The sequence below is a fragment of the Coptis chinensis genome, chromosome 6 (assembly GCF_015680905.1).
Source record: "Coptis chinensis isolate HL-2020 chromosome 6, ASM1568090v1, whole genome shotgun sequence".
In the NCBI taxonomy this organism is placed as follows: domain Eukaryota; kingdom Viridiplantae; phylum Streptophyta; class Magnoliopsida; order Ranunculales; family Ranunculaceae; genus Coptis; species Coptis chinensis.
This window is the reverse complement of record NC_141461.1, coordinates 76,268,877-76,286,885: the sequence shown is the minus strand read 5'-3', so window position 1 is coordinate 76,286,885 and position 18,009 is coordinate 76,268,877. Positions and strand designations below refer to the sequence as shown.

The window sequence follows — 18,009 nt, the reverse complement described above, 5'->3', positions numbered from 1 at the left end:
TTGGGAGGCCCAAAAAGGCAAGGACTAGAGGAGCAGATGAAGAAGTTAATCCCAACAAGCAAATCAGACTTTGTTCTAAATGCAAACAACCAGGACACAATGCCAAGACTTGTAAAGGTCTACCTGCTGCAAAGAAAGATAAGCATGACAAAAAATCTCAAGAGGAAACTCAAGCATCACAAGCTTCAGCTCCTGTTCCATAGGAAGCTCTAGAATCCACTGAAGCATCACAAACATCATCTCTTACTCAAGCATTATCATCAAAAGCAGCAAAGAGAGTTTGTTTTAAGTGCAATCACCCAGGACACAATGCCAAGACTTGTAAAGGTCTTCCTACTGCAAAAAAAGATAAGCATAAGCATGGCAAAAAATCTCAAGAGGAAACTCAAACATCACAAGCTTCAGCTCCTGTTCCAGATGAAGCTAAAAAATCCACTCAAGCATCACAAGTATCAGCTCCTGTTCCTGAGAAAGCTCTAGAATTCACTTAATCAACATCATCAAAAGCAGCACAGAGAGTATGTAAGAAGAAATATGTAGAATCAACTTCTGAAGGACCAACTCCTACTGAAACATCCAAAGCAAAGTCCTTAACAAAATCCAAAATGTCTGCAACAAAGTCAACTACTGAAGCAGCTCCAAAATCAAGTTTGCAAGCATCTTAGGCTTTATCATCAACTCCTCAATCAATAGCTCAGCCTGCAACTCTGACTTTTGGACCACCAAGAGTAAGAAGATAAAAAATTGCTCAAGTTTTTAAGGTATATTTTGTAATTGTTTTAAGTTACAATATGCTTACAATATGCTCCCTATGTCAGACCCTAGTTGATTAACTTAAAATTATGTTCTGTTTTGTTATCAGGCACCAGAACAAAGGCACACATTTGGTGATTTCTTGTCTAAGCAATCAGGCAAGTCGTCCACTAGTGTGCTTGAAGCAGCTGAGCTGACATTTACAGCTGGGGGAACTGTCAGGGCACCAATAGCAACCAAAAGGCCAAGGCCACATGGACCAGGATCAACTCCATTTATGCCAACAGGACCAGCATCTCAGCCTTGGGTGCCACCAGGACAAGTGGGGGATGCAGCATTCAAAGCAACTAAGAAAATACTGCCTCCTCTTGCTCCCAGCCCCTTGCCAACATCAAGGAAGAAGTTTCAAGTTGTCAGACCCAAGTGATGTGGGTATATATAAGAGTGGAGTGAATTTTTTTGTTAGTAACTCATGTCAGAAATTTGGTTAAGGTTATGCTAAAGGTTTTTTTTTGTTAGTAACTCATGTCAGACATTTGAAGTAAATTTACTCAAGGTTATGCTAAAGGTTTTTACTCATGATATTTGGTTGTTTTGTTTTGGTACCCTTGTTATTTGGTTGTTTATGTTGTTTTGTTTTGGTCACTTTATGAGTTTGAAGCTTCTGTGTAATGCTTTGGATAGAAGAAACATGTCAGACCCTATTTGGCCTCATGTAAGCACTCATGTCAGACCATATTTTGCCTTCTTATTCAATTGAAGGTTTTTACCATGTCAGACCATATTAAGCAGTCAAAGAACTTTAACAATATTTGGTTATGTTGTTTCCATTTGGTTCCATTTGGCCATGTCATACCATATTTTACAACTGCTTCAATATTGGTGTAAATGTAGAGTTAATCTCAACAGCTGTAGCAATGTGCATGACCTGAACAGAAAAACTCATTAGCATACAATGTACAAAGACCACAACAGAAAACCAGACATACCACTCTATGGAAAATGGCAAAGAAGAAACCTAACATTCAAATAAAAATGTGTTATAAGAAAGTAAAACAAACAACTCAAGGTACTCAATCCGACTTCATGAAACCATTCTTCAAAAGACCATATCTTGATAACCAGGCTAACACCAATCTCAAAAGGGGTTTTCACATTCATTCACCATCAGGAAAATCAAAAAATCAAGTTCGAACAAGCTATCAAAAAATCAAGGGTAAAGACCATATCTATTTCAAGCTATTTCAAAAAACACATAACTTTAACAACATTTCCATTTCCATTTCCATTTTACAGAGTGCTCAAAACACAAAACACAGCATTATAACATCAAAACAAAACATTACAACATCACTTCATCTGTTCTTAACAACATCAAAACAAAACATTACTCCTTAACTTCTTAACAACATTACGACATCACTTCATCACTTCTTAAGCTTTAGCAAGGGCACACCATCAGCAGGAAGTGCTTGAACCACTTCCTTAAGTTGTTGCCTTTGTTGAGGTGCTGCTTGTGGTGGTTGAGCTGTAAGTGGCAAGACCCTTGTAGATCTCCTACCAAATCCACGAGCTGGAGCTGGAACTGGAGCTGGAGCTGGAACTGCAGATACATTTCTCCTTCGAGCTGATCTGATCAAATGTTCAAAACCTGGTGGTGGAGCATCTGCCTCTAGAGCTGGACCTCGAGCTGGAGCTACAAGTACATTTTTCCCTCGAGTTGTTCTCTCCACATGCTCATAACCTGGTGGTGGCCAATTTGTTTCTAGATGCTCATGATTTCCACTTCCATCTCCGGCCACGTTCCATCTCTATGAAACAAAGTTCTCTACACTTACAGCATTAAATCATCATCAACTTATCATTTTTCAACACAACCTCCATGAAAACCCTACTATTCACCCTTGCTTTCAACATAGTTATGACAGCAGCACAAGATTCCTCTATATTGTCATGATCCACCTCTATCGAGCAAAACTTGGCCATCACCATTTCTACACTTTATGTCAGACCACTCAACTGAAAATCAACTGTTAGAAAATGTCAGACCACTTAGCATAAGATTGCAAACCACCACGAGCAGCTTTTATAGAGGTCTTTACTCTTCTTGGAACCTGTTAGAAAGATTTTTACAAGAATAGAAAACAATACAACACAGTCTCCAATCTTTACCTCAATCTACTAACAACATTCATTCTTACCTAAAAGTAACTTCATAACTCTATCCCATTAATGAAAAAGTATCTTACCATATTAATTCCCAAGTCAAAAGTCAATGAAAGTCTAAAAATTAGTTCTAACTCAAAGTTCTAATTGCTTTTTTAGTAAAGACTAACTACAACTAGAGGAATTACACTCTGAAGTACAACTAACATCACAGCTATAATAACTAACAAGTATGTTGAAGTACAACTATGACATCACTGATATTTATTTAGACTAACTGTATAAACTGTGATTACAACTTATAATATTACTAGACTCAAGTTCTTGCTCTCCTCCTCTTCTCTTTCTCTCTCTCCCTCTCTCTTATATATCTCCTCTTCTCTTTCCACGTACCGCAAGCGGTTATCCTCAAGGGTTCTCGTTCCGCTCTCCCTCTCTCCGTTTAGCAGTTAGTTCAGAGCGGTTGGGATACCGCGGATATGATCCTGTGCAACCTGTCTTCCCACGCTATACCGCATCCGGTCCCTTTGTCACCACTAACCTCCTAGGTCATATGTACGTCCTATACAGATGACCTTGCCCACTTCTATATAAAGAAAAGCACTAAACTGGGGAGTGTGGGATATCAATCTTTCTACACTCGTCCTCAAAAGAAATCTTTCCTTCTTCACATTACCACTTCTGACAAGGTGTGGCATCAGTACCCGTTGTATGTGTCCGATAATTTTTTATCCGCGGACCTCCCTCCGAAAGTTTCTCTGAGGCATCTCCATTTCCTAACAAGTGGTAAGTAAGCCGTTTTGAGTCGCGGTATTTATCTCTCACCTGTCTTTAATTTGTCTGTGATGTAGGTTGGAGACCCGATTTGCGATCCCAGATATACAACGGTGTTTACTAAAAAATTTTCCAATCCCTCCGCGAACTCGGGAGTTCACAGTGTGAAGTCCTTGGCATTGATCCGGAAAAAGCCACTCCTCTGTTACTTGACCCTTCTCTAAAAGACATTGGCAAATACCAAGGCCCCCTCTATCGTCTGCCGCCCCCCAAAGAAAGAAAGCCCAAACCATCCCCACCTCAAAAAGGAAAACGCCCGTCTTACAAGTCTTTCAACTATACCAAAAAAATCTCCCATTTACGAGTTGTTGCTCAACGTGCCGCTGCTACTAAAAACAAGACTACTACCGCGGACACCCTTCCCTCTTCCTACTCTCGTGTGGCTGAGTGGGAGGACGATTTTGCTCCTACTACCGCTCCCCTTCTGCCACCGCCATGGATGTGAACAAGTACAAGCTTTGGGACAGCGACTCTGATGGGGATGCTCCTGTTGACGTGTCAAACAAAAGCCCTCCCACCAAAAGGGCTAAAACTTCGCCATTTGTTCCTCCCCAACCATCGGGCCGCAATGAACCTCCAGGCGTGCGGATATCTTCACTCCGCCCTAGAGCGGGATTCTTCTTCGGCTGGTCCTTTAACCTCCTCGGGCTTGTCGAGGTGTGGCATCCCAAGTTCAAGGCTAGGGGACGCTGATGTGACTACCCGAGACTCGGCTTTGGAAAATCCAGCCATTGCCGCCTCCTTATTTTTCAGCTCTCACCTGCCTCGGGATCAAGCTTATGGAGATGCTGGTACCGTTGCTTCTCACGGGCCTCCATTTACACTGGATGGGAAAAGGTATGATTTATTGTCTATAATATCTCTCCATTCTTTGTGCTACTCTTATACCCCTACGCCTCGCGGTGAAGTCAGACATCGGCTATGTGGCGCGTGGTATTCGACGACTAGCACCGTGGAGAACTTGGACGCGGTGAAGCAGGAGATACACGGCCCTGATGGCTGGAAATCAAGGTACGCCAAGCTGGAGAAGGAGAGGGACGAAGTTGCGGATCAAGGCAGTCAAGCTTCATAAGGAGCTCCAGGTAGCTGAGGAGAGACACCGCGATTACGTAGTGGGTGTCAATTCAAAAATGGAAAGCCTCGAGAGACGGAGAGGCTTGCCACCCAAGCTGCTGTGGATAAGGCTGTCCAAGAGGCCGCGGATCGATTCCGAGGGCTTGCTATGAAAAAGATTGCACGCGAACTGCAACAACAACTTGATCGCCTTTAGCTGCCGGGCCGACCGCTTCCACCGCCTCTCTTGTTGTAGAGACATCGCCCCTTGTAGAACCAACTGCGGTACTGAAGCCGGTTGAGACGCTTTACCACCGGTGTTACGACTCCCATCACCAGTAGCGTCCCCTTCTCCAAGATAGGTGAATGAAGATGCCAAAGATCCCGCCGATGAAGATGAAAATACTTCTCCTGAAGAGCCGACTACTCATCCTCAGTAGTAACACATGTCGGCTTACTTTCTTTGCAGATGGCCTTGGTTTTGTAATAATTAAACAATTATCTTTGTGTTTGTGAGGAACAATGGCTTTTGTAGCTAGTACTTTTGTGCTCCTTTTGCATTGTAATTCACTATCCGTCGTGTTTCGATTACAACGTATTTTAACTTCGTTATGCATGGAGCCATTGATCAATATGTTACTTTGACTTAATCCCTTTCCATTTGCATCTCCAAACTCTGTTAGCTAGACATTAGCTATGATTGTCCCTTGTTATTTGGACGCACTGTTGGCGAAGGGCTCCATTCCTCCTGCATTTACTATTTGTATAGTTTTTAAACAAGTTAGGGTTGCCCCCAATTCGATTCGGACAAACAGTCCACGAAGGGCTCTTTCCCCCCCGCCCTCACTTTGGTAGCTGTGAAGCAAGTTAGGGTTGCCCCCAGTTTGATTCGGACAACAGTCCGCTGAAGCGGCTCGTCCCCGCTCGCTCAGATAGCTGTGAAGCTAATCGGGGTTGCCCCAGATTTGATTAGACTTACAAGTCGCGGAAGGGCTCCCCCCCCGCTGTTTTCGAACGGTTTGTGAAGCCGATATGGGCAACTCATCTTGCCCCCCAGATTTGATTTGACGTGTAGTCCGCGAAGGCTCGTCCCCCCGCCTCTTTCAACGGCTGTGAAGTTTTTATAGGGGCAGCTCATTTTGCCCCCAGTTGGATTCGGACGTGTAGTCCGCGAAGGGCTCGTCCCCCCCGCTGTCTTTGAACGGCTGTGAAGCCTGATAGGGGCAGCTCATTTTGCCCCTATTTTGATTCGGACGTGTAGTCCGATGGGGGCTCGCCCCCGGCTGTCTTTGAGCGCTGTGAAGCTCGATAAGGGCAGCTCATTTTGCCCCTATTTTGATTTGGACGTGTAGTCCGCGAAGGGCTCGTCCCCGCTGTCTTTGAACGGCTGTGAAGCCTGATAGGGGCAGCTCATTTTGCCCCTATTTTGATTCGACATGTAGTCCGCGGAAGGGCCCATCCCCGGCTGTCTTTGAACGGCCAGGAAGCCTCGATAGGGCAGACTCATTTTGCCCCTAGTTTGATTCGGACATGTTGTCCGCGAAGGACTCATCCCCTACGTTGTCTCTGATTAATCACTATGCATGCTATTGAGCCAGGAATGCAATCTTTGTTTCATTGACTTAGAATTCCGCACATAACATATATACATTACACAAAATATGCTTGTTTCATTGAAAGCTACACACTGCTCCTCTCATGGAATTTTTTCAGTATTCTTATATTCCATTGTTTCTCAACCGTTATTCCTCCCGGGGTCTCTATTTTGTAAGTACCCGAATTTCCCTTTGCTGTCACGACATACGGTCCTTCCCAGTTGGGTCCTAGTTTGCCGTCATTCTCCTTTTTAGTGGCCGGAGTAACCCTTCGCAGCACCAAGTCCCCAACCATGAATCCCTCGCTGCGGCTTTACTCGTTTATCATAATCGCCTCTCAGAGCCTTCTATGATACTCCTCCAAATATCGCGAGCCATATCTCTTTTTTCCTCAATTATATCCAACTCAGTGGCTAATATATTTTCATTAAGACCCATTTCCACGGCCCTGGTTTTGTCGTTTTCTCTATCATTTCCACCGGTATGACAACCTCTACTCCATATGCCATTCGCGAATGGTGATTCATTCGTCGAAGTCCGCGTGTAGTAACGATAAGCCCATAAAACATGATTCAATTCATCAGCCCACGCCCTTTTCGGTCTTCCAATTTTTCTCTTTAAATTATCCATGATGATTTTGTTTGATGCCTCGGCTTGGCCATTCCCCTCCGGATTATATGGCGCCGAGAACCCCTGTTTCACTTTGTAGGCTTGAAGAAATTGACGTACCTTTCCCCCAGTAAATTGTGTTCCATTATCTGCAATGATTGTATGGGGTAAACCGAATCTACATATTATGTTCTCCCAGAGGAACTTCTTCACATTCTCTTCTTTGACTTGCTATAGTGCCACTCCCTCCACCCACTTGGTGAAATAATCAGTGGCGGCCAATATAAATCTTCTTTTGCCGCTGGCCGTGGGCAAAGGCCCCACTATATCCAGTGCCCACATGGCAAACGGCCACGGACTAAACACATTATGCAGTGGCTCTGCAGGGGAATGGATTAGTTGTGCAAACCTTTGGCATTTCTCACAAGTTGTTGCATACTTTGTTGCATCCTTCTTCATATGAGGCCAAAAATATCCTTGCGATATCAATCTATGGGTCGTGGTTCGATTCACCGAAAGTGACTTCCACAATCACCTTCATGTACTTCGGCCAACACTTCTTGCACCTGCTGTGGTCCTATGCATCTCAGTAGTGGTCCGCTGAAACTCTTTTTGTATAAATCCCCATCTAACAAAACATATCTTTGGCTAACCTGCTCCATCTTGCGTCTCTCCTTGGTATTTTCTATCTCTGCTCCCATAAGAAAAGTTTTAATGGGCGTCATCCATCCTATCTCCTTTTCAATGGTGAGACACACACTCTCAGTTTCTGATGTACTCGGCCTGCTCAAAACTCTTACTTCAATAGAACGACCCTCTGTTCCTGGAAGCACCGCGGCAACAAATGCTAACGCGTCAGCATGTCTGTTCTCACCGCGGCCCAAATGAGCAAATTGAATCCTTTTGAACTTGCTGGCTTTTTGTCGTAGAACCTCTAAATATCGTGCCATCCTTGGACAACGCGCCACAAACCCCCCATTCATCTGACAAATAACCAAGTTAGAGTCCGAGAACACCGATAACTCGCTTACTCCCAGATCCTGTGCCAAATTCAAACCTGCTATCACTGCTTCATATTCTGACTCATTATTAGAAGCCACAAATCCTAGTTTCATTGATAACTCCAGCCTTGTGTTGTCAGGAGTCACCAAAACCACGCCAATCCCATTTCCGGTGTCTGTAGCTGATCCGTCCGCGAATACTCTCCAACCATTGTGCGTATCCCAAGGTCCAAGGGATCACGCCTAGATTCTTCCTCCGATCCATAACCATTTCCTCTCCCCAAGTGGGATCCTCTACTGGAAATTCTGCTAGGAACTCCACCATGGTTTGTGCTTTTTCCATTTGTTTCTAACCTCGATATTTGATTTCAGAACAACTAAGCATCACCGCCCATTTCAGCATTCTCCTCGACTTTTCTGCGCCTTCAACGCTTTTTGAGAGGCAGATTTGTTATCACTACCATCGAAAGTGTGCATCAAATAGGGTTTCAACTTTAATGCAGAGAACATCAACGCTTAAAGCATGCTTCTCAATTCTCATCAGATCGGCGTCTCGCCGCTAACATGGTTTTACTCAAAATAAACCGCTTCTCTATCTTTCTACAATACGCATAAGAACTGAACTTATCGCGTACTCTGAAACCCCCAAATAGAGATACAATATCTCTCCTTCCTCTGGCCGCGATAGCAAAGGGGCTTTCCCTAAATAAACCTTCAACTCCTGAAAGGCTTCCTCACACTCAGTGGTCCATCGAAAATCTGGCGTTTTTCTCAGCAAGCGATACAACGGTCTGCATTTGTCCGATGATTTAGATATAAATCTGTTCAATGCTGCGACTCTTCTTGCCAACCGTTGCACTTCTTTTACATTCTGAGGGGACGACATCTCCACTAGGGATCTGATCTGCTCGGGATTGGCCTCTATTCCACGATACGTGACTATATAACCCAAGAACTTCCCCGAAGATACCCCGAATGTGCATTTCTCTGGGTTCAGCTTCAGACTATGCTTCCGCAGTATGTGAAAGGTTTCCTGGAGACCCTTCAAATGTTCCTCTTCCAACATGCTTTTCTCCACCATATCATCAATATATATTTCCATGCCCTTTCTAATCTTGTCCTCGAACATTTTTTCCCCCAACCGCTGAAATGTAGCCCCCGCATTCTTCAAACCAAAAGGCATTCTTGTATAACAATAAGTACCTCCTTCCACCACGAATGTAGTCTTTTCTTGATCCGGGCCAAACATCGCGACTGGTTATATCCCATGGAAGCATCCATGAAAGAGAATACCTTGAAACCAAATTGTTCTATCTACTAACTCATCCACCCGCTGCATAGGATAAATGATCTTTAGGGCACTCTTTATTTACGCCTCAGAAGTCCACACACATTCGAACCTTGCCGTTTTTTTGAAACCGCGACCACGTTGGATGACCACTCCGTACATCCTACATCCCCTCGATTATACCCGCATCCCTAAGCCAGATAACTTCTTCGCGAATCCCTTCGCGCGTATTTGGGTCTTACGCTTTCATCATCTTCTGCCTTATAGGCTTCGCACCCTCCTTCATATGTAAGTGATGGCGTTTAACTCGGATCTATTCCTGTGATATCTTCAATCGCCCAAGCAAATATGTCAGCATTCTCTGCTAATAATTGTGTCAGTTTGAATTTCCACTCTTTTGGCAAGTCCGACCCAACTGAAGTAAACTTTTCTTCCTCTCCCACCCCCAGGTTCACGATCTCAATTTCATCCAGTGTTTTTGGCCTCTGAGGAGACTCGCATCCTTCAGTGAGTTTTGCCTCATGTAATCGCTACGCTTCTCCCTTATCATTCGTCGGCTTTTCACCCCCTATTCCACGGACCATACTTTTTACCGTCACTTGGTGTATATTATGAGCCGCGACCTGATCCCCCTTTATTTCGTACACCCCCCCCCGGGAAGCGGATCACCTGATAATAGGTCGACGGAATAGCCTTCATTTCATGAATCCATCTTCTCCCTAGAATGGCATTATACTGGGACCCCATATCTACCACCATAAATCTGGTGAATACCGTTGTCGGACCTGCTGTTACTGGCAACGTTATTTCCCCCATAGGCTTTGTCATGCTTCCATTGAAGCCATACAAATTAGTCTGAGAAACCCTTAACTGATCCCTATCTATATTCATCTCTTCCATGGCCCCTATAAACAACATGTCTACTGAACTTCCGCAGTCTATCAACACTCGCTTCACTAGATAATTACCCATTGCTATAGTAATCACCAACGCATCTTCATGCGGCGAAATCACTGATTCCAAGTCTTTCGGAGTGAACGTTATGTTCCCTTCGGCAATCGCGGTTCCTGAAACTAACCGCGTCATGCTTGCCACCTCATTAACCTGTTGTAAGCTCGTTGTCCTTCTCATCTTGTCACGGTGGGCATTCCTCCGAGTGTCTCTCCACTGTAAATGACATTTATTGTTCCCAAGATCCTAGCGGGAGCCTGTCCTCTCTCCGCATGACGAACCTCCGCGACATACTCTCTAAGCATCCCCTTCTCAATCATTCTTTTCACCAGCCACTTCAAAGCATAACATTCGTTAGTGGCGTGGTTTCTAATCGATGATAGGTACGTAAAGGTTTCCCTCAATCTCTCCCGGTGTATTCCGTGGTCCTTCATAATGCCGCAACCCCTTGATAAGTTGCAAGATTTCCTCTAATGGCCTATTAAGAGGTGTTTGTTTCTATCTCAGTGCACGCTTTCTTTCACGAATATCTCCCCGTTCGATCTCCCGATCCGCCGGGTCCACGTCTTTTCCTCCCTGTTGGATCCCCTTCTCTCTTCTCTCTTACCCCTATCCCTTCTATCGCCTTTATCCCACCGCAGATTTGCCTTCCCCGATCTCTTTTGTTCCCTCGCATTTCTTTTGCATTATATCTTCGCATCGAATATATTTTTCTACCTTGGGGTACGAGCGCGCAGAGTGGTGATTTCGATTTTGACACCGATTCGTGCACCCTAGTCCCCCGCTTCAAGCCGTCTTTGAAATGCAATGACCGTGGTATGCTCCTCCAGATTCTCCACCCTCATGGTCTCTTCTTTGAATCTGCACAGAAACTCCCTTAACGACTCCGCTGACCTCTGTTTGATGTTAAACAATGCCGCGATATCCACTACCCTTCGTTTCTGGTGGATGAAATGGTCCACAAAGGCTCGCTCTAGTTCTTCAAACCTACTGATGCTCCACGAAGATAGGCGGTAATACCAATCCGAGGCGCCCCCCTTAAGGCTTGCAGGGAACATCATGCAGCGCAGTCCGTCATACTTATTTTCCTGCCACAATAGCATCTGTTGTCTAAAATGATGCAAATGATCAGTTGGGTCGCCTTTCCCATCATACCTTTCGAATCTTGGTTGACTGAATCTCTTAGGTACCTCTGAATTCTAGACCGAATCCGCCAGTGGATTCTTGTTGAGGTTAGCAACCTCCTTTTGAGCGGCACTTTGGTTCATTTTTTCTACCGCACGGTTAGCTTCTCTATCTTTTTCGATCATGGCCTGTACCACTTCTTCGGCGTGATGATGCCTCTACCGTATCTACTCCCCGGAGACTGGTATACCTCATTCTCCCTTCCATCTCATCGCCCCGACGATCCCCATGTTCCATGTCATCTTGTCGCGGTGTCTCTTTCCTTTCTCAACTCATCGTTTCGTTTCTTAACCCGACTATTTCTTCTTGCATAAGTCGGTGGTATGCCTGCCGCCACATCGGATATGTCTTCCTCTCTACCCACCTCTCTTTCTTCACTCACTTCTTCCTCTACTACCTCTCGAACAACTTCTTTTCTAGGTCTTCCTACTCCCTTTTTTGTTATGGTGGCCATTTTATCTCAAACGGTCCCCACAGACGGCGCCAAATGTATAAACTGTGATTACAACTTATAATATTACTAGATTCAAGTTCTTGCTCTCCTCCTCTTCTCTTTCTCTCTCTCTCCTCTCTCTTATATATCTCCTCTTCTCTTTCCACGTACCGCAGCGGTTATCCTGCGGTTCTGGTTCCGCTCTCCCTCTCTCCACGTTTCGCAGCAGTTCCAGAGCGGTTGGGATACCGCAGATATGATCCCTCAGGCAACCTGTCTTCCCACGCTATACCGCAGATCCGTCCCTTTTGTCACCACTAACCTCCTAGGTCATGTGTACGTCCTATACACTAACAACTAACATCACTGATATGTTGAAGTACATGCATTCCCAATCTAAACATATAGTTAGATAAACAACCCCAACAATACTATTTTTAATTTAGACTTGCCTCCCCAATATAAACCTATAACTAGATAAACACCCCCCATTCTAAGATAACCATAAACCCTAATTTCAAAAGTAGAATAACCCTAAGATAACCATAATGCAAACAACCAACAACCATTTTACTTTATTGATCTTCTTCACCTCCAACTCCAATTGACGATTCACCATCTTCAGTCTACGATTTTTTGCGTTTAAAGATTCAACTCTTGCCTCTAATGCTTCTTCCTTGTTCTGTTGACGATTTAGATTTTTATCAACCCAGTCGAAAAAGTGGCAAGACAATTCTAGGTTGTTCTTGTTGTAATGTCTGCATCCATAGAACAATCGACCTAGATTTGTGTCTGTTGGACCTTTTAACAGATACTAGATCTCCATAATAACAAGTTCTTTGGGATGAACAAGAAGCGGAAGACATTTTAGAAGTTAGTAATTGAAGATGAAGGAGAAGATGAGAGAGCGTGAATTTTATGGTTCTCCTATAAAAAAAAAAGTGAATTTTAGGGATTGGAATTTAGATGCAATCTGGACTGTTGATCGGAGTGAACAGGATGTTTACACGTGTCTTTTTAATTTTCAAAATAAAACTCGGTCTTGTGAAGTCAAGGGGCTATTTAGGTAATTTTACTCGCGATAGGGTAGTTTGGACATTTCACAAGGAGATGATGGTCAAACTGCATTGACTTAGACAGAGTCTGAGTTTGGGGGGGCAAGTCTTATTCATCTTTGAAATGGGGGGCAAGTCTAAAAAACCCAAAAAAAAAAAGAAAAAAAAAACTCAATTTTTTTAACTAGCTGGTTCCAAAAAAATTGAATTAGGCAAAAATATACTAATTACAATTTTTTTTTCAGTTTATCTTCTACCATCTAATGGTTAATGATTTCCTTGCGGGTCATGCTGCTTCCTTTTACCATGGATTCTAAGATAAATTTTACAAAGAATGGAGCACGCAAATGCACCTAGTACCTACTATATCTTCATCGGAAAATCGTGGGAGATATTCAGCGAAAGTAATGGCTCCATCGTTATCCTTATCTTGTTCATTCAACTCCTTTTGAGTCCTATAAATTAACTGGTCAGTTGCTAGTTGTACATTCCAACCTACTAATTCCTTCAAACTAATTGATCCATCTTCAGGTGACTGATATATATATATATATCTAACACAAGAAATAAAATTTGCAAACTCCCTTTTATATTAAATTGTCCTTCTTCACTAAGGTACTCCTTAGGGTCCTCAAAGTCACCGTTAAATGGATTGATGTAAGTTGAATTGGTAAGTGCCTAAAGTGGAGGAGGTTTTGAATATGAATTATTCGTGACGACTCTATTTTCAAAAGTTTTGTGACTAACGGGTCAAATGGGGCATGGACGTTACCAATGCGACGATCCTACGGAGCACACTACGGATAATATGCCAGAATCAAAATCCGCACGAACATCACTTATAAAATTGTGTAGGAACATCTAATAAGGGATACTAGCCCTTTTAAGTTTTAATGCTTTCAAACTTTCCATTCTGATCTCTGTTTCAAGCACTGGGAAAAAATATTTGAACTATTCAGTTAAATATGTTCAAGAAGCAAGGCATCAAGTATAGTACGAATAACAGCAACACAATAAATTTAGCAATCAATGAAGTCTAATAACAACAACAGAGATCACCTCGTCTAAAAATCACTCAAAGCAGGCCATCCGACGCAGACAATTTCATACACTTGACAATGAATATCTTTTTGTTACACCCACGAAATGTATAAAGCATTCTGCTCCCATCTACTAAATGCTAAATGCTTCATTGCACAATATTACAGCAATAAAGGTAGGAACAAATATGGTTCCTTGTGAGTCACAACTACTCTTCTCGCCACTCGCGATTGCATTCGTCATTGCAGCACCTGTAAAAGCGTGACATGGGTTCATCTGCTGACCGAGTCTGAAACTCAATAAAGTAGGCTTCGATGGAGTTGCAGTCTGGGCAGTTTACTGAAGTTTTTTTGGCGGTCTTCATTTCGTCTTTGCTATTGAAGATGGGCTCAATAGTTTTCTTTACAAGGGGTTGTCTACGCTTTATTTTATTTTCTATCTCGCAAATGTATGGACAGGTTGGGCAGAATAACCTGGTTTTCTGGCCTAGGTTTTGTGCATCGAACTGCAACATGTTCCCACACGTTGGGCAGAACTCCATTGCAGCAATATATGCTTCTTTGAAACTTGTGGAAACTGCATGCAGCAAAGCTAAGTATTATTGATATTGATATTAAAAGGCAGCAAACCATTCATGGTAGAACTTTTCTAATCTCAGGAGGTGCGCCCCACACACACCCCCTGCGAGGAAGAGTATAGGGTCAGTGTTCAATTTTGTTTCTACTTAGTGAAGAGTCGTGTGTTTGTGTGACCGACGCTATTTTGCTTGTAATATCTTCCCTATCTTTATTACCGACGTACAGCTTTTCAAGACTGTAGTGTTGTTTTCTATTGGTTACAGTAGTGTTCTCAAATTCACTTGCAAAGATTAATACAGGCTCATCGACAACTCAATTAAGGCCGTTCTGCAACATGCTCCAGAGTCCAGACAAATGAAAGGAGGGCCGTCTACCACAAAAAGCTAAACTACAAGGGACAAAGTTGAGAGTCCAACTAAAATCACATGGCGCTAGTACATTATTGGGAAAACAAAACACACTGGAGACGAATAAACTGTCATATCTACACTAACCACAAGCTAAGCCCATTCAATGCATGAGAAAATTCAATGCTTTCTAGTTTTGTGCCAAAAAAAAGTCACATGCACGTCTCCAATCATAGGTCTATAAGTATCGAAGAGTAGTATGTATTCATCCTCAGTAAACATAATCCTATTTCTGCCTTAGATTTCATTTTATATTTCTCAGCATTGAATTCTATCAAGCCATGGCACCTCGCAATTGGATCATCATAGTTTTTCTAGTTACTTTGTCCTGTTCAAGCATCAATGTCAGGGGTTCATCTCGATTTCCTACGTTGGCAGGAACCAAAATGCCTGATCCTTCAGACTCGTCGTCCTTGCCAACTAAGCCCATATTTCCAACCGATCTTACACTTCCTACCCTCCCAACCATTCCCACTGTCCCGACTATTCCCACCGTCCCGACTATTCCCACTATTCCCATAATCCCTCTCACCCCTCCTTCAAAATAATTGTCTTTAGACTCGGCTATTTTGCTTGTATTATTTTCTACTATTACGACTGCTTTTCATAATTCAGCTTATGTACAATTTTCAATAAGAATGAATAAATTTACGTTGTTTTCAATAAGAATGAATAATAAATGGAGCTAGGATGTTCGGACATCTGAATGCATAAAGCCCAAATCGATCTCTATCGGCAACGTACAGCACTGATAGCACTATTGAAGGAAGCGCATCAGAGACTCTAATTTGTTGCCTTTGTTTTCCAAACTAAACTGAAACGTTAAATTATACGACAGAGATAAGAGAACAACCTGAATTGCAATAAGTTAGGGTTGATATACACAATATCAGATAGGTGAGATTTATATAGAGAGATGTGCTTGTAAACCCTAGTTTTATTTCACTCAAATTACTCAACTATCCTTGGAGACTCTACTACACGTCATGTGAGTATGTGACCGTTTCTAAACACATCAATTCGTTTTGATCTTCTCATACTAATTGACACCAAGTTCTTTGCCACTCCCTGCACCAATGCCCCTTCCCACTATGCTTCTGCCTACCATTTCAACTACCCCGCAGGCTATATTGCCAAGTATCCAATTGCCGAGTATGTTTTAAATTTCAATGTGTTGATCTTTCTATATCCAAAATGGAAGATACAATGTTTGGCTTAGTTTTAATAACAAGTATGCAAACCATGCTACACATTGTTTTTTTTTTTCTTCTAAAGTCTTAAAGTTTTGAAACCCGTCTCTCGAGTTCAATAGATAACATGATTTTTTGGATTCTAATTGTAATTATATAGGAAAGGCTCGTCTATTTTTTTAATATAGAATAATTATATTATTTAAGTGACTTTAGAAAGGTTTTTCTAAATTATTAATAAAAGAGAACTTGTTCTAATATTAGCTAGAGAAATTGGAGATAATTATATAATTTAAGTGATATTAGAGAGATTTTTCTAAATTATTAATAAATAGGGGGTTTGTTCTAATTCTTATGAAGGAGGTGTTTTCAAATTGAGCAAACTATGGAGATTACAAGTTGCGTTAGAGGAGTTCCTAATAAGTGATTAGGTGAGTGAAAGTAATGTCTAATCAGATCGATCTTTTTGTTAAATGATTTGGGATGGACAAATAAAATCGTTACAACATTTGACCCATAGCACAATCTTGGATATCCAATGTAATAAAAGCCCAGCCCACTAGGATCACGAGTTGACTCACTGGTTCTTTTGTTAAACTACTACACCCATCCTTCTTTCTCACTTTGCACACATACAGAGAAACCAAGAATAATGCCTGTAACTCAATCTTACAAACTCTAATTATTATTTTAAACAGTTTTTATGATAATGGGTTTTGTTTTATTATTATTAATTATTAATGAATTTTGCAGGTCAGGAAGTTATTAGAAATAGAACCACCAAGTCCAATAAGGTACCTAATGGGTGCGGCAATTATGATGATTGGTGTTGTTTTGCCTGTTGGGTATATGATGTTTAGAAATAAACGTGTTCCTTCTTCTTCTTCTTATGCCAAACAGACGTAGGTGTGCCCTTGTATGTTTGCAATTCAATTCAGTTTGTTTGTTTTTTTTTAAAAATAATTTGATGTGAAATTTTAAATTGTTTTTCAGGAATAAAGGTTTGATATAGAGGAAATTGCCAAAGATTTGGATGGGACTAGAAGAAGCTTAATGAGTTCTGTAAAAGTTGTAGCTGAGATTGTGTTTAGAATTGAGTTGTGAGGAATTTGGAATTGTAAAATTTTATTGGAATTGTATAATTGAAATGTGGATTAATTCATAAAATGTGGCCTTGGTTCATTTTTCAATTCTATAATTTGTTACTCTTGAAATCTGGTTTACAGTATTGAGTTTTTACATTTGTTCCAATAGACTCATCAATTTATCGAATTTTATTGGACTATGTTTTATGTTCATCTGCTTCTTGCTGTTTTTATTTGAACAAATTCACTCTCTAAGACTTTAGGTGTGATTCTTTAGTGATGGGGCATGTTGGAATGTTGGAGTAGGCAAAATGAATTGATAATGGAATAGGTTATCGAAGTTGTTATTAAGCAGTAGTATGCATTGCTCTGTACATTTTACGAACTTGTTGCAGATAGGCTGATGTTGAAATTTTTTAATGCAATGCTTTGATACAGTGGAATTGTAACAAGGAAGCCTGTCCTCTAAGTTGAGCAAGTAAACTTTCTAGATAGGATGGAGGAACTCTTGAGTTAAATGTAGGACTGTAGTCGTCTGTAGGAGTAGAAACCATATTCACATCACAGTTATGATTGGAGCTGGGCCTGCTTGGGACTGAACCAAGGGAGTGTAGTACGTAATGACAACGGCAGATTGATCTTCATACTATGATGATAGTGTGTGTGATCCACATACACGTCTAGACTATTACGAACTGAAATTTGGTAAGGAGGTTACTATCGCTAGTTATTTAACCAATTAACAAGATCTCTTGATGTCACGAGATCAATTTTCCTTCAGTTAT

At 41.9% G+C, this 18,009-nt stretch overlaps 3 protein-coding genes across 4 annotated transcripts; 1 reads left to right on the top strand and 2 right to left on the bottom strand.

Annotated features, from left to right (window-relative positions):
- Window positions 1-7,519: 7,519 nt before the first annotated feature.
- LOC147494522 (uncharacterized) lies at window positions 7,520-8,125 on the bottom strand. The gene has a single exon (XM_086568165.1). The coding sequence runs from the start codon at window positions 8,123-8,125 to the stop codon at window positions 7,520-7,522; it is 606 nt and encodes a 201-aa protein (XP_086424291.1).
- Window positions 8,126-13,914: 5,789 nt separating this feature from the next.
- LOC147494521 (uncharacterized) lies at window positions 13,915-14,641 on the bottom strand. The gene has a single exon (XM_086568955.1). The coding sequence runs from the start codon at window positions 14,503-14,505 to the stop codon at window positions 14,173-14,175; it is 333 nt and encodes a 110-aa protein (XP_086425081.1). The 5' UTR covers window positions 14,506-14,641; the 3' UTR covers window positions 13,915-14,172.
- A 2,045-nt stretch (window positions 14,642-16,686) lies between these two features.
- Window positions 16,687-17,329, top strand: LOC147494520 (uncharacterized). Of its 2 annotated transcripts, none has more exons than XM_086568956.1 (3): window positions 16,687-16,797; window positions 16,893-17,041; window positions 17,133-17,329. In XM_086568956.1, the coding sequence occupies exons 1-3, from the start codon at window positions 16,792-16,794 to the stop codon at window positions 17,149-17,151; spliced, it is 174 nt and encodes a 57-aa protein (XP_086425082.1). In that variant the 5' UTR covers window positions 16,687-16,791; the 3' UTR covers window positions 17,152-17,329. The 2 variants fall into 2 exon arrangements, with proteins under 2 accessions (XP_086425082.1, XP_086425083.1); XM_086568957.1 differs by having other exon boundaries at window positions 16,893-17,045.
- The last annotated feature ends 680 nt before the right edge of the window (window positions 17,330-18,009 follow it).

Coding starts and splice junctions, on each gene's coding strand:
- LOC147494521 (XM_086568955.1), bottom strand. CDS start 14,505: ATGGAGTTCTGCCCAACGTGTGGGAACATGTTGCAGTTCGATGCACAA.
- LOC147494522 (XM_086568165.1), bottom strand. CDS start 8,125: ATGAAACTAGGATTTGTGGCTTCTAATAATGAGTCAGAATATGAAGCA.